The 18,788-nt window shown below is 38.3% G+C and overlaps 1 protein-coding gene across 4 annotated transcripts in view; it reads right to left on the bottom strand.

Moving 5' to 3' along the window:
• The window catches only part of PLCL2 (phospholipase C like 2), a 194,259-nt gene extending 175,835 nt beyond the window's left edge, over positions 1–18,424 (bottom strand). For all 4 annotated transcript variants that reach the window (XR_006222085.1, XM_007087351.2, XM_042998654.1 and 1 more), the window contains exon 1: positions 18,047–18,424. Coding sequence is in view for 3 of the 4 variants with exons in the window: in XM_007087351.2 (XP_007087413.2) it covers positions 18,047–18,409 (363 nt within the window). In the remaining variant the exon portion in view is untranslated. The remainder of the gene's footprint in view (positions 1–18,046) is intronic.
• Positions 18,425–18,788: the final 364 nt, after the last annotated feature.

Raw genomic sequence — 18,788 nt, 5'->3', positions numbered from 1 at the left:
GGAATCATACGATATGTATTGCTTTACCTCTGGTGTCTTTCCCTGAACATTATGCTTGAGACACTGGCGTGGCACATGTAGCAGTTATCTGTTCATTTTGTTCTTTCTTTCTGTTTTTTTTCTTTATAGTATTCCATTATATGATATGCTATTTTACAAGATGGGCATTTTGAGTTTGGGGCTGTTACAGTTAATGCTGCTATATAAGCATTCTTGTACATATCTTTCAATCTAGTACATTTGGGTATATACCTTGCTATATAACTAGTAAGAAAGACAGTGTGGTATGAACAGAAGGATAGGCAAATAAACCGAAATAACAAAATAGACTCCAGAAACAGACTCTCACATACACAGCCTCTTGATTTATGACAAAGGGCCAATGCAATGCAGTGAGGTGAAATGATATTTTCTTTTTTAATTTTTTTTAATGTTTATTTATTTTAGAGACAGAGCATAAGTGGGGGGAGGGGCAGACAATAATAATTAATGACAATCTGAAACAGGCCGCAGGCTCTGAGCTGTCAGCACAGAGCCCGATGTGGGGCTCGAACCCATGAACCATGAGATCATGACCTGAGCTGAAGTTGGACACTCAACCAACTGAGCCACCCAGGTGCCCCTGGAAATGATATTTTCAAATAAATGGTGCTGAATTAATTAAATGGATATTTATATGGAAAGAAAATCTTGACCCCTATCTCCCACCATACAGAAAAATAAATTCCAGATATATTGTAGATGTAGCTGTGAAAATAAAGGTTCTAGACATTAAATAAATGAATACCTACATGGTCTTAAGCTAAGTAAAGGTTTCTTAAACATGACACAAAAATAATAACCATAAAGGAAAATACTGATAAATTGGATTCACTAAAATTAAGAATTGTATTCAATAAAAAGACACCCTTTAAGACAGGAAAAATACAACTCACATACTAGAAGACATTTTAAATATACATATCATACAAAAGATATATCCAGAAAATGTAAAGAAGTCCTACAATGTTTTAAAAGAGAAAAGGCCAATTTTTTAAATGGGCATGTAACAAAGGAGAATATCCATATGATGAAGAAAACATATGAAAGGGTGTTCAACATCATTAATTATCAGGGAAATGCAACCTAAAAGCCACAGGAAGGTACTATTATATAACCATACTAAGTGTTAAGAAAGCATTTAGAGCAACCAGAACCTGGTGGGTGAAAAATCACATAATAATATCTACTAAAGCTAAACGTACATATCCTATGTCACAGCGATTCTACTTTAAAAATTTTTTTAATATATAAAAAATTTACGGAAATATGTTTAGAGAAAGCCTTGAACAGATCTCTTTCAACAAACCATCAAAAACTCCAAAGATAAACACATCCTTAAAACTGGCATTGTATCAGGAATTCTATTAGTTCCAATATGAAACATCTGAATAATTCTTTAGATATTTATATGGACTATTAGCACAGATTGGTAGAAGTAAAAATCTAAGTTAATCACTGCATTTCCTTCAATAATAAACATTAAACCATATTAGCTATTTGAAAAATCACATCTACTATGCCCACAGGATATCAGAGCTCAGAAGGAAGATGAAAAATAAAAGATAGCAGGAAACCATATGGAGAGAGTCATATGGCTTGTGATTCTAATGGTAACTGCAAATGAGGTCACTTATCCCTCTGTGGCCACACTAATTGGTCAAGAGCAATAGAGGCTTCATCAGCAATCCTCATAAAAAAAGAGCCCACCCCTTCCTGGGCATTTTCAATTTAGAGAGCAACACCTGCTACCCGTCAGTCTCTCACAAGACAGGACTCGAGTCAACCTACCACTACATTATTTGATTTGCTCTTAATCGTTACTATTTATAAACAGAGTCTTCAGAGTATATGCATACACAAGTATAGCATGCGTACACATGCAGCTATCTATAGCAAAAAACAAATTCTCAAAAGTAGTGCTTGGAAGACCACATCTTGTTCTATTAATACTCATATACTGCAGTATTACATAACAATTTTTTTTCCAATTGTGTTATGCTAATATGCAAATAAATGAACTCAACCATAGCCAGGAGCTAAATGTACTAATCAGTACGGCCTTGTGTATCTCTAACTACAAAAGAATTTTACATAATCTCTTTCCGTTCTAAATATCCCATGAATCTACATTATTAATTACTTTTAAATCCAGCTGCTTGGTTTCGGGCTATTAATATTTACAAATCAGTATATTTAGCCTGCTCCATGAAAATACCTGAATACCGATTTCCTAGTAATGTATTAATGCATTCTATAATCTCGTAATTATTTGACAATTCCAAAACAATAATAGGGATAGATACTATTAGAAGAAGCTCACCTAAAAACAAATTGTTACTAATTACTATCTGCTTTACCTTCCAGTACCCTAAAGAGTGAATAACTGTAAATCAGCATTTTGTTAAAAAAGAAACAACAAAGGAAAATGACTTCCCCAAGAAGTTTTCAAATCCATCAAAGAAGAGCAGAGAGGAAAAGGGCAAAATCCTGACTTTGTGGATGAGACAGAAATCTACAGCATGGTGGACAGGACTATCACTATGGCTTTTGTTGATTAGGCACATGTTGGCCTCATCCCAAGATGCAGCCACAAAAGGCCAAAATTTCCTAAAAATCACTCAGCTGTTTTAGGACTGGTAGAAACTGCCTCGATCAAGGAGTCAGAATGCCTTAGGCAAACAGGAGAAAAAAGGAAAAAGTCAAAGATACATTTCAGAAGATAAAGTAGAAAGTGGGTGACAAGTAGTTCAAAGTGCGGGCTTTCAAGTCAATTAAACCTGGTCTCATGTGGTCTTTGCCTCTTACAATTTCTGTGACCTTGCTTTGAAATTCCCAAACCTTGAGGAATGAGTTTCTTGTCTGTTAAAAGGAAATGATAAAGTCTCCTTGCAGGCTGTGGGAAGACTTGCATGAGATGATGCATACAAAGCACTTCTTAGGATCCCTTCTATACCCAATCCTTGAGTTGCAACAAAAGGTAGAATTTCTAACACTGTATGCAAAATATGCTGAGGGATTAAAGATCCTACTTCTACAAGTCTGCCTATTAGTATTCCATATTCTTTATGTATTTTCTTTTTTACTATTAATTCTGCAGCACTCCCAATGAATGTTTTTTGACAATCCAATATTAATGACAATAAAAAGTAATTCAGGTCCTTAAAAACAAGCTGAAATTAAGCAGAAACTATAAACATCACCTAAAGAAACCAAATACCAGAAAAGAGATTAAATGCTTTAACAAAAAGTAAGCTCTCTTGCCATGCTGTTTCAAGTTTGATAGCAGAACATAAATCAAAAGAAATTTTCAAAGGTTTACTCTGATTTCAGGGACACAAAAGGGACAGATCATTTATAGTAACATCTTGCAGAACAATTGTTGAACAAACCAAATTTCTGGATCTAAATTAAATGAAGGTATTTCCTTCCATTTGATTGTTTCCAAAATCATGTATGTGAAATAAATTTCTTCTTTGAAGTACACAGTCCACTGAGTTTTATATTCTATCAAAACTAACTGGAGTTGGAGGAGGTCCAAGATGGCAGCTAGGAAGATTCTGAACCTACCTCTTCCACTTACACCAAATCTACAGCTATATATGGAATAATTCCTGCTGAAAAAGAACTGAAAACTTAGCTGAACAAACCCCTCCACAAAAAGGGATAAAAGAACCACATCAAGATGGGTAGAAGATACAGAAAGACAGAGTCTTGCCCAAAACTCCACCCCTAGCATAGCAAACCACAATGGGGCAGGGGGTGGAGGGGTGGTGAATCTCACAGGTCCAGAGACTTTCCCTAAGGAGTAAGAGCATCATTCCCCACATCAGGCACACCAAACCTTGCGACCTGCACCAGAAAGATGAGCCTTCCAAAATGTCTAGCTTTGAAAATAAGCAGGGCTTATGTCCAAAGGATCCAAGGGGTCTATGGGAATCTGAGATACTCATCTTGAGTGGCTTATATATGGATTTGTTCATCCTAGGATCAGCACAAAGGCAGTAGTTTGAAAGGTAACTGGATAATACATGAAGGAGATTCATTTTCTAGTCATAAAACATCTGCCAGAGGGGCAGGAACCAGGTGGGGTTCTTTAGGGACAGAGGCACTGGTGAGCACCATTATTGCACTCTCCCTCTACCTTGCTAGCTCAGGTGGGTGTGCATGGATACAGCCTTGCTAAAGCTGCCAGTATGCCCCATCCCAATGCTCTTCTCCTATATCTCTAAAGCTGCCAGCATGCCCTGCCACAAGTACTCTTCCCCAATATCACTAAAGCCACACCTGAGCTGCACCCTCGGAACTCTCCCACTGCCTGATGAAGAGTTCAAAGCAATGGCCATGAAGATTGTCACCAAATTCAGAAGAATGAATACAATGAGAACTTCAACAAAAAAATAAAAAAAAATACAAGAAAGTACCAAACAAAAGTCACAGAGCTAAAGAATGCAATAACTAAACTGAAAAAATACACAAGAGGAGTTTAACAGCAGACTAGATGAAGCAGAAGAATGAATCAGCAACCTGGAAAACAGGGCCATGGACCTCACTGAAACAAAGCCACAGAAAGAAAAAAATAATTCTAAAAAGTAAAGATAGCTTAAGGGATCAATGGAATAACATCAAGCAGAATAAAATTACATTATAGGGGTCAGAGGAGAAGAGAGAACAAGGCAGAAAACTTATTTGAAAAAATAAAGGTTGAAAACTTCCCTAACCTGAGGAAGGAAAGAGAAATCCAGATTCAGAAAACACAGAGAGTTCTGAATAAGATAAACCCAAAGACATTCACACCAAGAAATATAATTAAAATGTCAAAAGCAAAAGATAGAGAATCTTAAAAGCAGCAAGAGAAAAGCAACTTTTAGATACAATGGAATCTCCATAAGACTATCTGCTGATTTTCAACAGAAACTTTTCAGGCTAGAAGCAAGTGACATGACATATTCAAAATGCTAAAAGAAAAAAACTTCCAGCCAAGAATACTCTACCAGCAAGATCATCATCCAGAATTGAAGGGAAAATAAAGAGTTTCCTAGATAAGCAAAAGCTAAAGGAGTTCATCACCACTAAACTGGCCTTAAAAGAAATGTTAAAGTGACTTCTTTAACATGAAAAGTCAACAACTAATAACAAGAAAACATAAAAGTAAAAATTTCACAGGTAAAGAAAAATATATAGTAAAAGTAGTGGATTGACGGGGTACCTGGGCAGCTCAGTTGGTTGAGAGTCCAACTCCAGCTCAGGTCATGATCTCACAGTACATGAGTTCAAGCCCCACACTGGGCTTGCCACTGTCAGTGAAGAGCCCACTTAGGATCCTCTGTCCCCCCCCCCCACCGCCCCTGCACCCCTCCCCTGCTCACACACACTCTCTCTCAAAAATAAATAAATATTAAAAAAAAAAGTAGATTAGTCACTTACAAAGCTAGAATGAAGGTTAAAAGACAAAAGTAGTAAAATTAACTATAATTAGTTAAGGGAAACACAAAATACAAAGATATAAAATATGGCATCAAAAACATAAAACATGGGAAGCCAGAGTAAAAAATGTAGAGTTTAGAATGTGTTAAAATTTAAGTTGCCATCAATTTAAAATAGATTGCTTTATAGGCTGTTATAAGTGAACCTCATGGTAATCACAAAGCAAAATTCTATACTAGATAGGTAAAAGATAATGAGAAAGCAATCTAAACATAACACTAAGGAAAGGCATCAAACCACACAGGAAGAGAACAAAAGAAGAAAGAAACAGACAGGATCTCAAAAACAGCCAGAAAACAATAATGCAATGGCAATTAGTACATACCTATTAAGAATTACTTCAAATGTAAATGGACTACATTCTCCTATCAAAAGACAGAGTGGCAGAATGGATTAAAAAAAAAAAGATTCATCCATATGTTGCCTATAAGAAACTTAGTTCAGATCTAAGAACACACACACCAAAAATAGATAGAAAAAGATCTTCCACATAAATGAAAAAAAGAAAACTGATGCAGCTATACTTATATCAGACAAAATAGACTTTTAAACAAAGAATAGCATAAAAGACAAAAAAAGTAGGGGTACATTACATAATGATAAATGTACCAACACAACAAAAGGATTTGTAAATATTAATGCACACAAAATAGAAGCACCCAAATATATAAAGCAAATATTAACAGAACTAAAGGGAGAAATTGACAGCAATACAATAATAATAATAATAATAATAATACAATACAATAATAGGACTTTAATATACCATTTACATCAATGGATAGATCATCCAGACAGAAAATCAATAAGGAGACCCTGGCCTTACACAACACTTTAGACCAGATGGATAATAGATTTTAGATGGATAGACCAGATGGATATAGAGATGTATTAATTGATACATGCAAAACATTCCATCCAAAAGCAGCAGGATACACATTCTTCTCAAGTTTACATGGAACACTCCCCATGATAGATCATGTGTTAGGCCACAAAACATCACAATAAATTTTAGAAGACTGAAATCACAGCAAGCATCTTCTCTGACCACAATTATATGAAATTAGAAATCAATTACAAGGAAAAAACTGAAAAAATCATAAATATATATTAAACAGCATGCTTTGAACAACCAATGAGTCAACAAAGAAATCAAAGGAGAAATCAAAAGAAACCTTAAGACAAACGAAAATGTAAATACAATAATCCAAAAAATCTATGGGATGCAGCAAAAAATAGTTCTAAGAGGGAAGTTGGTAGTGATACAGGCCTACCTCAGGAAACATGAAAAATCTCAAATAAATAATCCAACTTTACACCAAAGGAACTAGAAAAAGAAGAACAAAATTAAGCCTAAAGTTAGTAGAAGGAAGGAAATAATAAAGATCAGAGCAGAAATAAATGAAATAGAAACCAAAAAAAAAAAAAAATTAGAAATTATCAATGAAACTAAGAGGTGGTTCTTTGAAAAGATAAACAAAATTGACAAATCTTTAGCCAGAATCACAAAGAAAAAAAGACAAAAGACTCAAATAAATCAGAAATGAAAAAGGAGTATATGGGTAGCTCAGTTGGCTAAGCGTCTGACTCTCGGTTTCAGCTCAAATCATGATCCCAGGGTCATGACATCAAGCCCCATGTCAGGCCTTGTGATGAGCATGGAGCCTGCTTAAGATTCTCTCTCTCCCTGTGCCCCTCTCCCCTGCTTGCACTATCTCTCTAAAAATATGAATGAATTAATTAATGAGTGAACAAGAGAAATGAAAAAGTAGTTACGACAGATACTGTAGAAATACAAAGCATCATAAGAGACTATTATAAATAATTACACACCAACAAATTGTTGAACTGTTGACAACTCTGGGAGATATGGATAAATTCCTAGAAACAGTCAATCTTTCAAGATTGAATCATGAAGAAATAGAAAATCTGAATAGACCAATGCTTCCAAACTCATTTTATGAGACCAGCATTACCCTGATACCAAAACCTAATGAGCACCACAAGAAATTACAGGCCAATATCCCCGATGAACAGAGAGACAAAAATGCTCAACAAAATATTAGCAAACCAAATTCAAGAATATATTAAAAGGATTATACATCATCATCAAGTGAGATTTATTCCAGGATGCAAGGATAATTCAACAGTCACAAATCAATCAACATGATACTCCACATTTAAAAAATGAAGGAGAAAAATTATATGATCATCTTAATAAATGCAGAAAAGTATTTGACAAAATTCAACATCCATTTATGAAAAAAAAAAAAACTCAAGTTGGTATAGATGTAATGTATACCTCAACATGATAAAGGCTATTTATGACAAACCCACAGCTAAACTCATCCTCAACAGTTTTTCTGCTAAGCTTTTCTGCTAAGATCAGGAACCCACTCTTGCCACTTCTATTCAACACAGTATTGAAAATTCTAGTCAGAGCAAGTAGACAAGAAAAAGAAAGAAAGAGTATCCAAATTATAACTGTCACTATGTGCAGATGACATGAAGACTTCACTGAAAAATTGTTAGAATAAATGAATTCAGTAAAGTTGCAGGATACAAAATCAATATACAGAAATCCATTAAATTTCTATATACTAATAACGAAGTACCAGAAAAGATATTTTTTTTAAAAAATCCCATTTACAATTGCATCAAAAAGAATAAAACTTAACCAAATAAACTTAACCAAGGAAGTGAAAATACTGTACACTGAAAACTATAAGACACTGAAGAAAGAAACTGAAAGACACAAATAAATGGAAAAATATTCTATGCTCATGGATTGGAAGAATTAATATTATTAAAATGTCTATACTACCCAGGGTGCCTGGGCAGCTCAGTCAGTTAAACGTCAGACTCTTGATTTCTGCTGAGGTCATGATCTCACGGTCTGTGAGACTGAGCTCCACATTGGGCTCTGCGCTGACAGCAAGGAGCCTGCTTGCGATTCTCTCTCTCCCTTTCTCTGCCCCTCTCCCATTCATGCTCGCTCGCTCTCTCTCTCTCAATATAAATAAAATTTTTAAAAAACTAAAAAATTTTTACAAAAATGTCCATACTACCCAAAGCATTCTACAGATTTAATGTTATCACTATCAAAATTGCAATGGCATTTTTCACAGAACTAGAATAAGTAATTCTAAAATCTGTATGAAACCACAAGAGACCCCAAATGGCCAAGGCAAACTTGAGAAAGAACAAAGCTAGAGGTATCACACTCCCTGATTTCAAACTATACTATAAAGCTATAATAATCAAAAGAGTATGGTACTGGCACAAAAACAAACACACAGATCAAAAGAACAGAATAGAGAGCCCAGAAATAAAGCCACACTTATATGGTCAATTAGTACATGTAAAAGGAGTCAAGAATATACAACGGGGAAAGGACAGTCTTTTCAATAAATGGTGTTGGGAAAAGTGGACAGCCACATGCAGAAGAATGAAACTAGGCCACTATCTTATACCATACACAAAAATTACACCCAAAATGGACTAAAGACTTCAATTAAGACCTGAAAGCATAAAACTCCTAGAAGAAAACACAGGCAATATGCTCTGTGACACTGGTATTGGTGTTAATTTTTTTATCTGACTCCAAAAGCAAAGGCATCAAAAACAAAAATAAACAAATGGGACTACATCAAACTCAAATGCTTGTACACAGTGAAGGAAAGCATCAACAAAATGAAAAGGCAACCTAGTGAATAGTAGAAAATATTTCCAAATGATCTGATAAGGTGTTAATATTTTTTTTAAATATTTTTTAACATTTAGTTTTTATTTTTGAGAGACAGAGAGAGATAGAGAATGAGTGGGGGAGGGGCAGAGAGAGGGAAACAGAATCTGAAGCAGGCTCCAGGTTCCAAGCTGTCAGCACAGAGCCTGACGCGGAGCTCAAACTCACAGACCGCAAGACCATGACATGAGCCGAAGTCAGATGCTTAACCGACTGAGCCACCCAGGTGCCCCAGGGGTTAATATCTTAAATACATTTTTTAAAACCCTTATATAATCAATAGGAAAAAACACCAACAACAAAACAGTCCAAATAAAAGCAGAGGATTAAATAGACATTTTTCCAAAGAAGACATACAGATGGCCAACAGACACATGAAAAGATGTTCAATATCACTAGTTATCAGGAAAATGTAAATCAAAACCACAATGAGACAGGACCTCATACCTGTTAGAATGGCTATCATCAAAAAGATAAGAAATAACAGGTGCTGTAGAGAACACGGAGAAAAGGGAACCCTTGTACACTGTTGGTGGGAATATAAATTGGTGGAGCCTTATGGAAAAGAATATGGAGGTTCCTCAAAAAAAATTAAAAACAGAACTACCATATGATTCAGTAATGCTACTTCTGGGCATTTATCCAAAGAAAACAAAAACACTAACTTGAAAAGATATATGTACTCCTATGTTCAATGCACCATCACTTAGAATAGCCAAGATCTGGAAACAACTAAATGTCCACTGACGGATGAATGGATAAAGAAGATGCTGTTTATACAATGGAACTCTATGCATCCATAAAAAGAATGAAATCTTGCCATTTGTGACAACCTGAACCGACCTTGAATTATGCTTATTTATTATTTATTTATTATTTATTTATTTATTTATATAAATAACATATGTAATATACAAATATATATAATATATATAAACTTATATATTTATATATTTATGTATATATTTTATATATTTTTATATATGAATTTATATATAGATATATAAATATATACATAAATAATATATATAATAAATTTATATAAATCATTTATTTATTATTTATTATTAAATGAAATAAGTCAGAGAAAGACAAATGACTACTAGAGAATTTCACTTATATGTGGAATTCAAAAAGCAAAAGAACAAACATTACAAAACAAAGCTTCCAGATATGGAGAACAGACTGGTGGCTATCAGAAGGGAACAGGCTTGGGGCACCTGGGTGGCTCAGTCGGTTAAGCATCCAACTTCGGCTCAGGTCATGATCTCACAGCTCTTGAGTTCAAGCCCCACATCGGGCACTGTGCTGACAGCTCGGATCCTGGAGCCTACTTCGGATTCTGTGTCTCCCTCTCTCTCTGCCCCTCCCCTGCTCACGCTCTGTCTTTCTCTCTCTCTCAAAAATAAATAAACATGAAAAAATTATTAAAAAAAGAAAAAGAAGGGAACAGGCTTAGGGGGAGGGGCGACACGGGTGAAGGGGACCCACTGTATAGCGATGACTGGCAACGAGACTTATTGTGATGATCACTTTGTAGTGCATGCAGACATCAAACTATTATGATGTACACCTGGCACTAATATAAGGTTTATACCAATGTTACCTCAATTAAGAAAAAACAGTTGAAGTCTAAATAATATCTTCTTTGAACCCCTAAGGTAAGTTACATCATCCATGTCTATTTATTCATCCACTCACACATTTATTCAACAAGTATATGCTTAAAAACATGCTTCCCACAAGACATTAAACTAGGTGTTTTCGCAACCTCTTGGTGAGTAAGATCAAGTTACCTGAGAGGCAGAAAGAAACAGGGCTGTATAGAGATACAGAGTGGTGGCTGGAAGGCAGAGAAAGGAACAATTCATTGCAAGAAGTGATTATCTGAGGAAGACCTTGAAGATGACAGAGAGGAGGCAGGCACACGGGCTGAGAAAAGAGAGGTGTAAATCTGAAGGCTAAGTTGGGCATGGAGAGCAGTCACAGGGGCCTTGTGATCAGTAGCAGATCAGTAGGGTGACCACATTATTTATCATCCAAACCGGGATGCCTCTGAGAAGAAAAGGAGGCACTCTTAATAATTTTGCCAGGACAAAAGGTGTAAATCCGGACTGTCCTGGGCAAATCAAGACGTATGGGTGCTTGGCTCAATGAAAGTGATGTTCAGTACCGTCTGATCACTTAGCTGGGGCGACTGAGGTGCACGCACAGTTGTACTGAGGCACCTGACTTAGAAAGGCACCAAAACAAATCGTTTTTGAAAGCAACTTTAGAATATGTCTGAGAAACTTCGCTGGGTACATTCTGCATATTTCAAAAGACAAGACTCCCAAAACGGGCATGGCAAATCTCCAACTCAAATGGAGCTAAGTGAGTTTGCTCATCTCAGGATAAACTCCAAGTAAGAGAAACTAAAAATCACAAAAACAAACATAGTAGGTACTGTTTATGGAGTGCTTCTTAGGCACCATACTCTGCTCTGAGTATTTCACACACACATCATCTCATTTCATCTTTACCCCAACACTATGAAGGGGGATTTAATTTTTTCCACTTTAGAGACTATGTAACTGGACATACAGACTTAAATATCTTGCCCAAGGCCACACAGAAAGGAAGCAAGGGAGCCAGAGTCCGATCCAAGCACCTCACTCCACACCCTCTATTTTTCTCGCCACTATTCTGCCTCCTGAATAACCCAGACGTGCAGCACATGACCCGAGCGCAGCCCAGCTGAGAATATCAGCTAGAACACGGTTTACCTAACTGCCCCTGCCAAGTGACCAAGAACTGGTGGCCAGCAGTGCCCAGCCACCTGCCCTTCTCGACTACTTGGAACTAGGCAGTTGCCAAGTGTCCTGCCAGCAGCCTGGACCACTCACATAATTGTCACGAAAGCTCAGTGTGATTAATTATATGCTTTGAGCACTCTAAAGCTATGCAATTATTCTGACATGAATAAAATAGGTACTCCTGAAACTTCCCTGGTGGCTTAGGATTTGTTTGAGCCACAACCAAGTACTCTTATGCCCAGCACAACCCTCTAGATCCACCACAATTATCAGTAGAAAAAAGCTGGTCAGGCAGCTTGCAAACACACAGTTTCTGGTAAACTGGTAAAAATAATCTGAATATCCCTTGCACTACAGAATCCCATTGATATAAAATAAAAAAGGTAACCAAACTAATTTAGAGGTCTCGTAGATGACAGCCAGAACTTCGTATTAATAAGAAACAGAGCATCTATTCTTGAATATCTATGTATGAAATAAAGTCTGGGGAGAAAATATGAATGTTCATACTTCATTTATGTCTGCATTTAGGCTGTAGATAACACTGCCCTATTTTGTTGAATAATGAGGAATCAGTAACTTAAGTATTTAAAAAAAGAAAAAAAAGAATAGTTTAGCACCCTTGCAGAAGACACAGAACTATAAAAGGAACTGAACAGATTCTGGGAGACAGCATTCTAAGAAAATGACTTGAGTGACCAAGATCAGCAATTAAAAAAATAAAATAAACAATTTCCTGTCAGTTGACTATTTGGATTTGGTGAAGGAAAACAACAACAACAACAACAACAACAACAACAACAACAACAACACAGATCAAACAACTGTTTGGAGGAGAGGCTGGAAAACAAGAAAGGGGGCAAGTAATTTTGGGGGCATGAAAATTAATACCCTCTGATTACTCCTGAAAAGCGAACTCTGAATTGTGACAAAAGCTCTTTGAGTGGGCTGAGACAAGCAGCCACGCCCTGGCCTTTCAACAGTTATCCTGTGTGGCCCAAAATGCATTAGTACAAAGTGAAGTGCAGAGTGGCTGACTGGACATTACATTTTTCTGACTTAAATGATCCAGTCTGCCTATCTATTCAGACAAACTCACTTTATGATCCAGTTACTGTTTGTTTAATATTTATGACATGCCCATAAGTTGGCTGGGCATGCAGTTGTCTCTCCCTTCCCTCCACTCAAAGCAAAGAAACAAACAAACAAACAAACAAAACCCAAAAAAATCTAAAAACCGAAAAATCTAAAGCCAAATGCAGATATTTTTAAGATCTAATTCAAGAAACGGTTATTGAGTACCTGTTATCCTTGCAGAACTGATAAATACAGCCCGGCTTTTGCCTGCAAAAAGTCTAGTTTATTTAAACCATAGGCCAATATAATATCCATATGTACATTTTTTTTAATTTTGTTTAAACATATATATATATATAATAAATGCGAACGTCTGCTTCTTCCCCACCTTGGGGTGCTCAGCATCAAGACACAAGAATATACATGTTGGTATAAAGGCAGGAAAAAGGCTTCCCCTACACACGATGATACTGTGATAATGACATAATGATACTAAGAAAACTATGAGCTGCTACCTTGGACAAGATCAAACCACTGTCCCAAAGAAGGTGGAGGCTCTGATCAAGCAGCCACAACAGGTAACTACAGCTGTCTGGCTATATTATCCCTCAACTTCTGCCAGCAGGAATAGTCTTTTGGTTCCCTCCAATATCCCCTACATTTAGAGGGAAAAACTGAAGCCAGCATTCCAAACCACCAGTGCTACCTTAATTATACAGAAAATTTAAAACTGTCAGTGTAATCTGGGGAGCAGTAGAGTGCAGCCATACCAAAATGGGGTAAACCAGCTCTGGCACGTTAGGCAAGTGGTTAACCTCTCTGAACTCTGGGTTTTCTTCAGCCTCCGTGGCAGGGGCAGGACCATGTCACAGAATTATATTAAGTACTTTCCACGTGTTTGCACATAGTGTTTAATAAGTAGCACGTGGGGCGCCTGGGTGGCTCAGTCGGTTAAGCGTCCGACTTCGGCTCAGGTCATGATCTCGCGGTCCGTGAGTTCGAGCCCCGCGTCGGGCTCTGTGCTGACAGCTCAGAGCCTGGAGCCTGTTTCAGATTCTGTGTCTCCCTCTCTCTCTGACCTTCCCCCACTCATGCTCTGTCTCTGTCTCAAAAATGAATAAACGTTAAAAAAAAAAATTAAAAAAAAAATAAAATAAGTAGCATGTGCTATTATTACTTTTAGCTATCAAAATCATGCAATGGCTATATTTCCTATTTATTAAAACGTACCCAAGATCAGTGGTTGCCACAGCCCAGGCACAGGAAGGGGGGAAGTCACAAAGGGACCAGGAGAATTTTTGGAGGGCAATGGAATTTTTTATTGTGGTAGTGGTTAGATGAATGTGTGTTTTTGTCAATCTCATAGAACTGGACGCCAACAAGAGTGAATTTTACTTTATGAAAATTATATCACCTTTTTAATATTCAATTATAATATTCAATTATATATACCAACTATAATATTCAATCGGTTTTAATTAAAATAAGCCATCTAAACTAATGGGCACTTTAACTTCATTTCTTGCTAAAATGAAAAAGAAATCTAAGGCCTAAATGCTACTTCACATTTTTAGACCAAGTCTTTGAGTTAAAGGATGGAGGTATTTGTAAAAAATAGATGTCGCCTAAACAACTGACCAAATTAGCTGTTTCAAAAGAAGGCGTAGATTGTACTGAATGGTGTGATGAAATGAAATATGGAAAGAGAAAATGAAAGTGATGTTTTCGTTTACTAGATTACTTAAGATGACAAACATAATGGCTCCTTCCCTAAAACTTTGGTAATGGGCCTTTGTAAATAATCTAAAAAGAGTAATATTATTTCCACTAAACTAAGGAAAAGCAGAGAAGTCTGGTGATGAGTTCCATGATTATTTCTCTTCTCAATGTATTTGTAAAAGATTCCATAAGGCTGCTCACTCTGAGTCTTCATCAGCACTGTAGCCATAACCAAGGAGCTTTTAGTATAGATCTGTGCATCTATTTTGGCAGAAAATGTAGTTTTACAACAATTTTTTACTCAACACCATATTTACAAAACAGATGGAGTTCCAAAGAAGTGATTTTAAATGAGAAATATAATTCTGGTCAGCCCACAGTGTATCTCTGCATATGTCCTGCATCTCAGCAATAATACCCTTTCTGTGCCCACTGCTTATCACATCCAGGCTGTTATTTCCCCCTCTGACTTGGGGATCCCCATACAAGAGGAATGTCAAGAGGGTAATGAAGATGAAAGCTAGGAAAAAGGTATAGCTCACAAGCCCAATGTTTCAACTAAAGCAACCCCATAAATACTGGCCTCTGTGCCTCAGCCAGCAACTCCCTGCCATGACCTCAAGTCCCCGATTATCACCTTGCTTACCCATCTACTCCCGCCCCAATCTTTTCATCACCTGACTGAACTCATCCCTTATATTCAAAAAGAACATAAGGAAACTACTGAAGAGGTGTCGCTATTGCTTTTTGACATGAGCTTCTACTAAGTTCTTCTACTGTTTTTTAACAAAGGTGAAATAATTTCTGCCATTCATATGACAAAAATGTCTGTGCACTATTCATTGCAAATATTTATGAAATTTGATGTTAAAGAATATTAGACAATATTAGAATATTGTCTTGATACTGTTATGTCTGCAGAAAATACCACACTAAGTTTCTAAAATCTTGATCCTTCAAGGCACCAATTCAAGGGGAAATATACCGAGTAGTTACCGACTTAAATATAGCATACCGCTTTCCTATAACCCAGGCTTGATCAACTTTCAACACTATTTCCATAGTTTCAAAGTGTGTTTAAGAAAATGCACATTGACAAAGAGGAAAGAAAAAGGAGTAAATCAAGTCATCTTAGGAGGTGTAAGTAAATGAACAAATATGAGACTAGTAAACACCAAACCACCAATTTCAGAAATTAATAGAACTTAGAATAAACATGTACTTTCTTATCATTCCTCCATTCATTCAGGAAACAATCTATTGAATCCCTAATATGTTCCTGGCAATATGTATCCAGGGATACAACTCTGAACAAGAAACCAATTGCCATCATTAGAAAAAAGAAAAATGACAAAGATATCTTTCAAAGTTTCAAAACTCAAAAACCAGTGATTGCTGAATAATTAATGATTTCCCCATGTGCTTCTAGAATCTTCAATGAAGAAATGATATCTACCGACAAGTTCTCAATTCCACATATCAGAAATATTGGCAAATCATCCTTCATCCTATTCTGAATATAAAATTTAAATAGCTGTTTTAAATAAGTTACACTGTGAATCCCACTATGGACACCAATAAAGCTTGATTTTTCTTTTTAAAGTACAAAAACAGACTCTCCAACAAATTAAATAAGAAGAATTAAAATTAAGTAGGTTGGTATCTTCTCTGGAATTTCACCTCAAATTTCATTAAAACCGCAATGCAATATCACTACAAATATCTGATAACCAATAAAAACAGAGTTGACACATAACTCTGTTCATAGGATTGATGACCATGCATAGTTGAAAGCAACTTCCATGGAAACAGAAGCTACACAGCAAAAGAAAATGTAAGTCACATTTTAAAAGCCAAGTATGCAGCAAAAATATGTTACTTTCCTTAAATTCTCAATGCCTACTGCAGGTAGTTAACACACTTGATCTTTAAGCCCTTCACTTGTGCCCTTGCCCAGACATAAACTGTACAAACAGATGACAAAGCGAAAAGCAGTTTCACAACTGCCTGTTACAGAGGGTAGGAAGGTGGTATATTTCACTAGATTACTGCAGAAGCTGATAACACCACCAGACACTACAGAGTACTTAGGAAGATTTCTGCAGGTCCAATTAAATTTCAAATACCACCAGTGCCAATTCTCTTTACTGTGGCCTGTTTTGCCCTCTCTCCCATGGGTTATCAGCCACAGGAAGGGTGGGTGCAGCCCTGTCAATGTGCTTTGCTGCTCATTGTCCTGGTAACCCCTTGATTTTCAGAAAGCAATGTTTTCCTATTTGCTCTGAACTTAAGCAGAATGAGCTACTCTTGCTTAAGGCTCTGCTCTTCTTAGCTCATCAACTATTTTTATTCACTTCAGGTCACGAGAAATATTTTTACACGGCAGACCAAAATGTAGTATTAGAATGAAACCACCACAAACTCAGGAGTTCCTAATATTACTTCTTAAGCTTGAAATGCACAAAACAATTGCTGACTTTCTGCTGCTAAGTATCACTATGCAAAAGATACCAAAACCAAGCAAACTGCTCAAAAGAACTTCCACAGAACTGGAGGCCTGCCTACTGCAGCAAGGAAAAGATTAAATTGTGCAGAACTGTAATGTCTCAGTGCTTTTGAGCCTAAGAAAGCGGAAATCTTCATTTGTGTTTAGAAAACCTACTCCATTTCTCCGTTTGAGTGAGGGACCAGAGATTTTGCACCCTCGAAGTGTAACCATTTGCAAGAGGCAACTAGATACAGATCAGAAGAATCCAATTAAATAAGCTGGTTCACCCCCTGGGATTTTTAAGAAAATGTTTTCACATAACCACTGTATTTAACATACAATAGACACGTTACAGGCACAGTCTGTTACCAGTCAAGGCTACCACAGAAGAGAATGTCCTGCCCAACCAGGTACAGGCCATAATTCCAGGCCAGTCCTGGAAAAGGTGACAGCCCCAAGTTCAACTGGGAATGTCTGAGCACAGCTTACCCTGCACATTAAGGATCACCTCTCCATTCTTTCCAAATGCCGTGTGCATCCAATCCCTGTTCAAGCACCCCAAGTACCCATGCACCAGTGGTTCCCGTAGGCAGGGGACTCCTCGTATAACCCCCTCCTTCCACCACCACTCTCCTCTCGGGAAACTGACCCCGAGAACGGCTGGGGGTGGGCGATGTGCGCCCTTCTCTCACCTACCTTGATGATGCTGCTCCGGCGGGGCAGGCCGCCGGGTTTGCTCTCCCGGGGGAGGGAGCAGGCGGCCGGGCTGGGGGTCGGGGCGACCGCGGCGCCACGGGGTCCCCTGGCGGGGCTGGCTCGGGCTTCGTCCCCGGACACGCCGAGGCTGCAGTCTCCGTTGGAAACCCCGCCGCTGTCATAGCGCGCCCGCCCGTGGCCGAGGCGACCTCCCCCGCCGCCGCCGCCGCTGCTGCCGCCGCCGCCGCCGCCGCCGCCGCCTTCTCCGGCTCCAGCTTTCAGGGCGCCCTTGGCGCCGAGGGCCGGGCCCGGGGAGGTGGGCAGGGCCCCGCCGGCGGCGCCCCCCCGGCCGCACTCCGCCATGGGCGCCCCACGACCCGCCAGCACAAAGCCGCGTCCCCGCGTCCCCGCGTCCCCGCCGCCGCCTCGGGCCGCCGCGCGCGGCCCCTCCTCCTCTCCTCCTCCCGCCGCCGCCTCCTCGGCCGCTTCTTCCGCTTTTTTTTTTTTTTTTTTTTTTTTTTTAATTTAGATGTGATGTTTGTTTCGAGCTCGCCTCGCGCACGGTTCAAGTCGTGGCGGCAGAATTATCGGAAGATTCCTGCAGGGGAGAGAAGAGAGAGACACAAGTCAGCTCCGGCGGCAGCGGCGGCGGCGGCGGGGCCCCGGCTCCCAGTACCTGGGGAAGGAAAACACGCCCCGGCACACGCGCCGCCGCGGGCGCCAAAAATAACCCGCGCGGGCC

This window comes from Panthera tigris, chromosome C2 (assembly GCF_018350195.1).
Source record: "Panthera tigris isolate Pti1 chromosome C2, P.tigris_Pti1_mat1.1, whole genome shotgun sequence".
NCBI classification, from domain to species: domain Eukaryota; kingdom Metazoa; phylum Chordata; class Mammalia; order Carnivora; family Felidae; genus Panthera; species Panthera tigris.
Note: the sequence above shows the minus strand (reverse complement) of the source record. Positions and strands in the feature narration are given on the sequence as shown.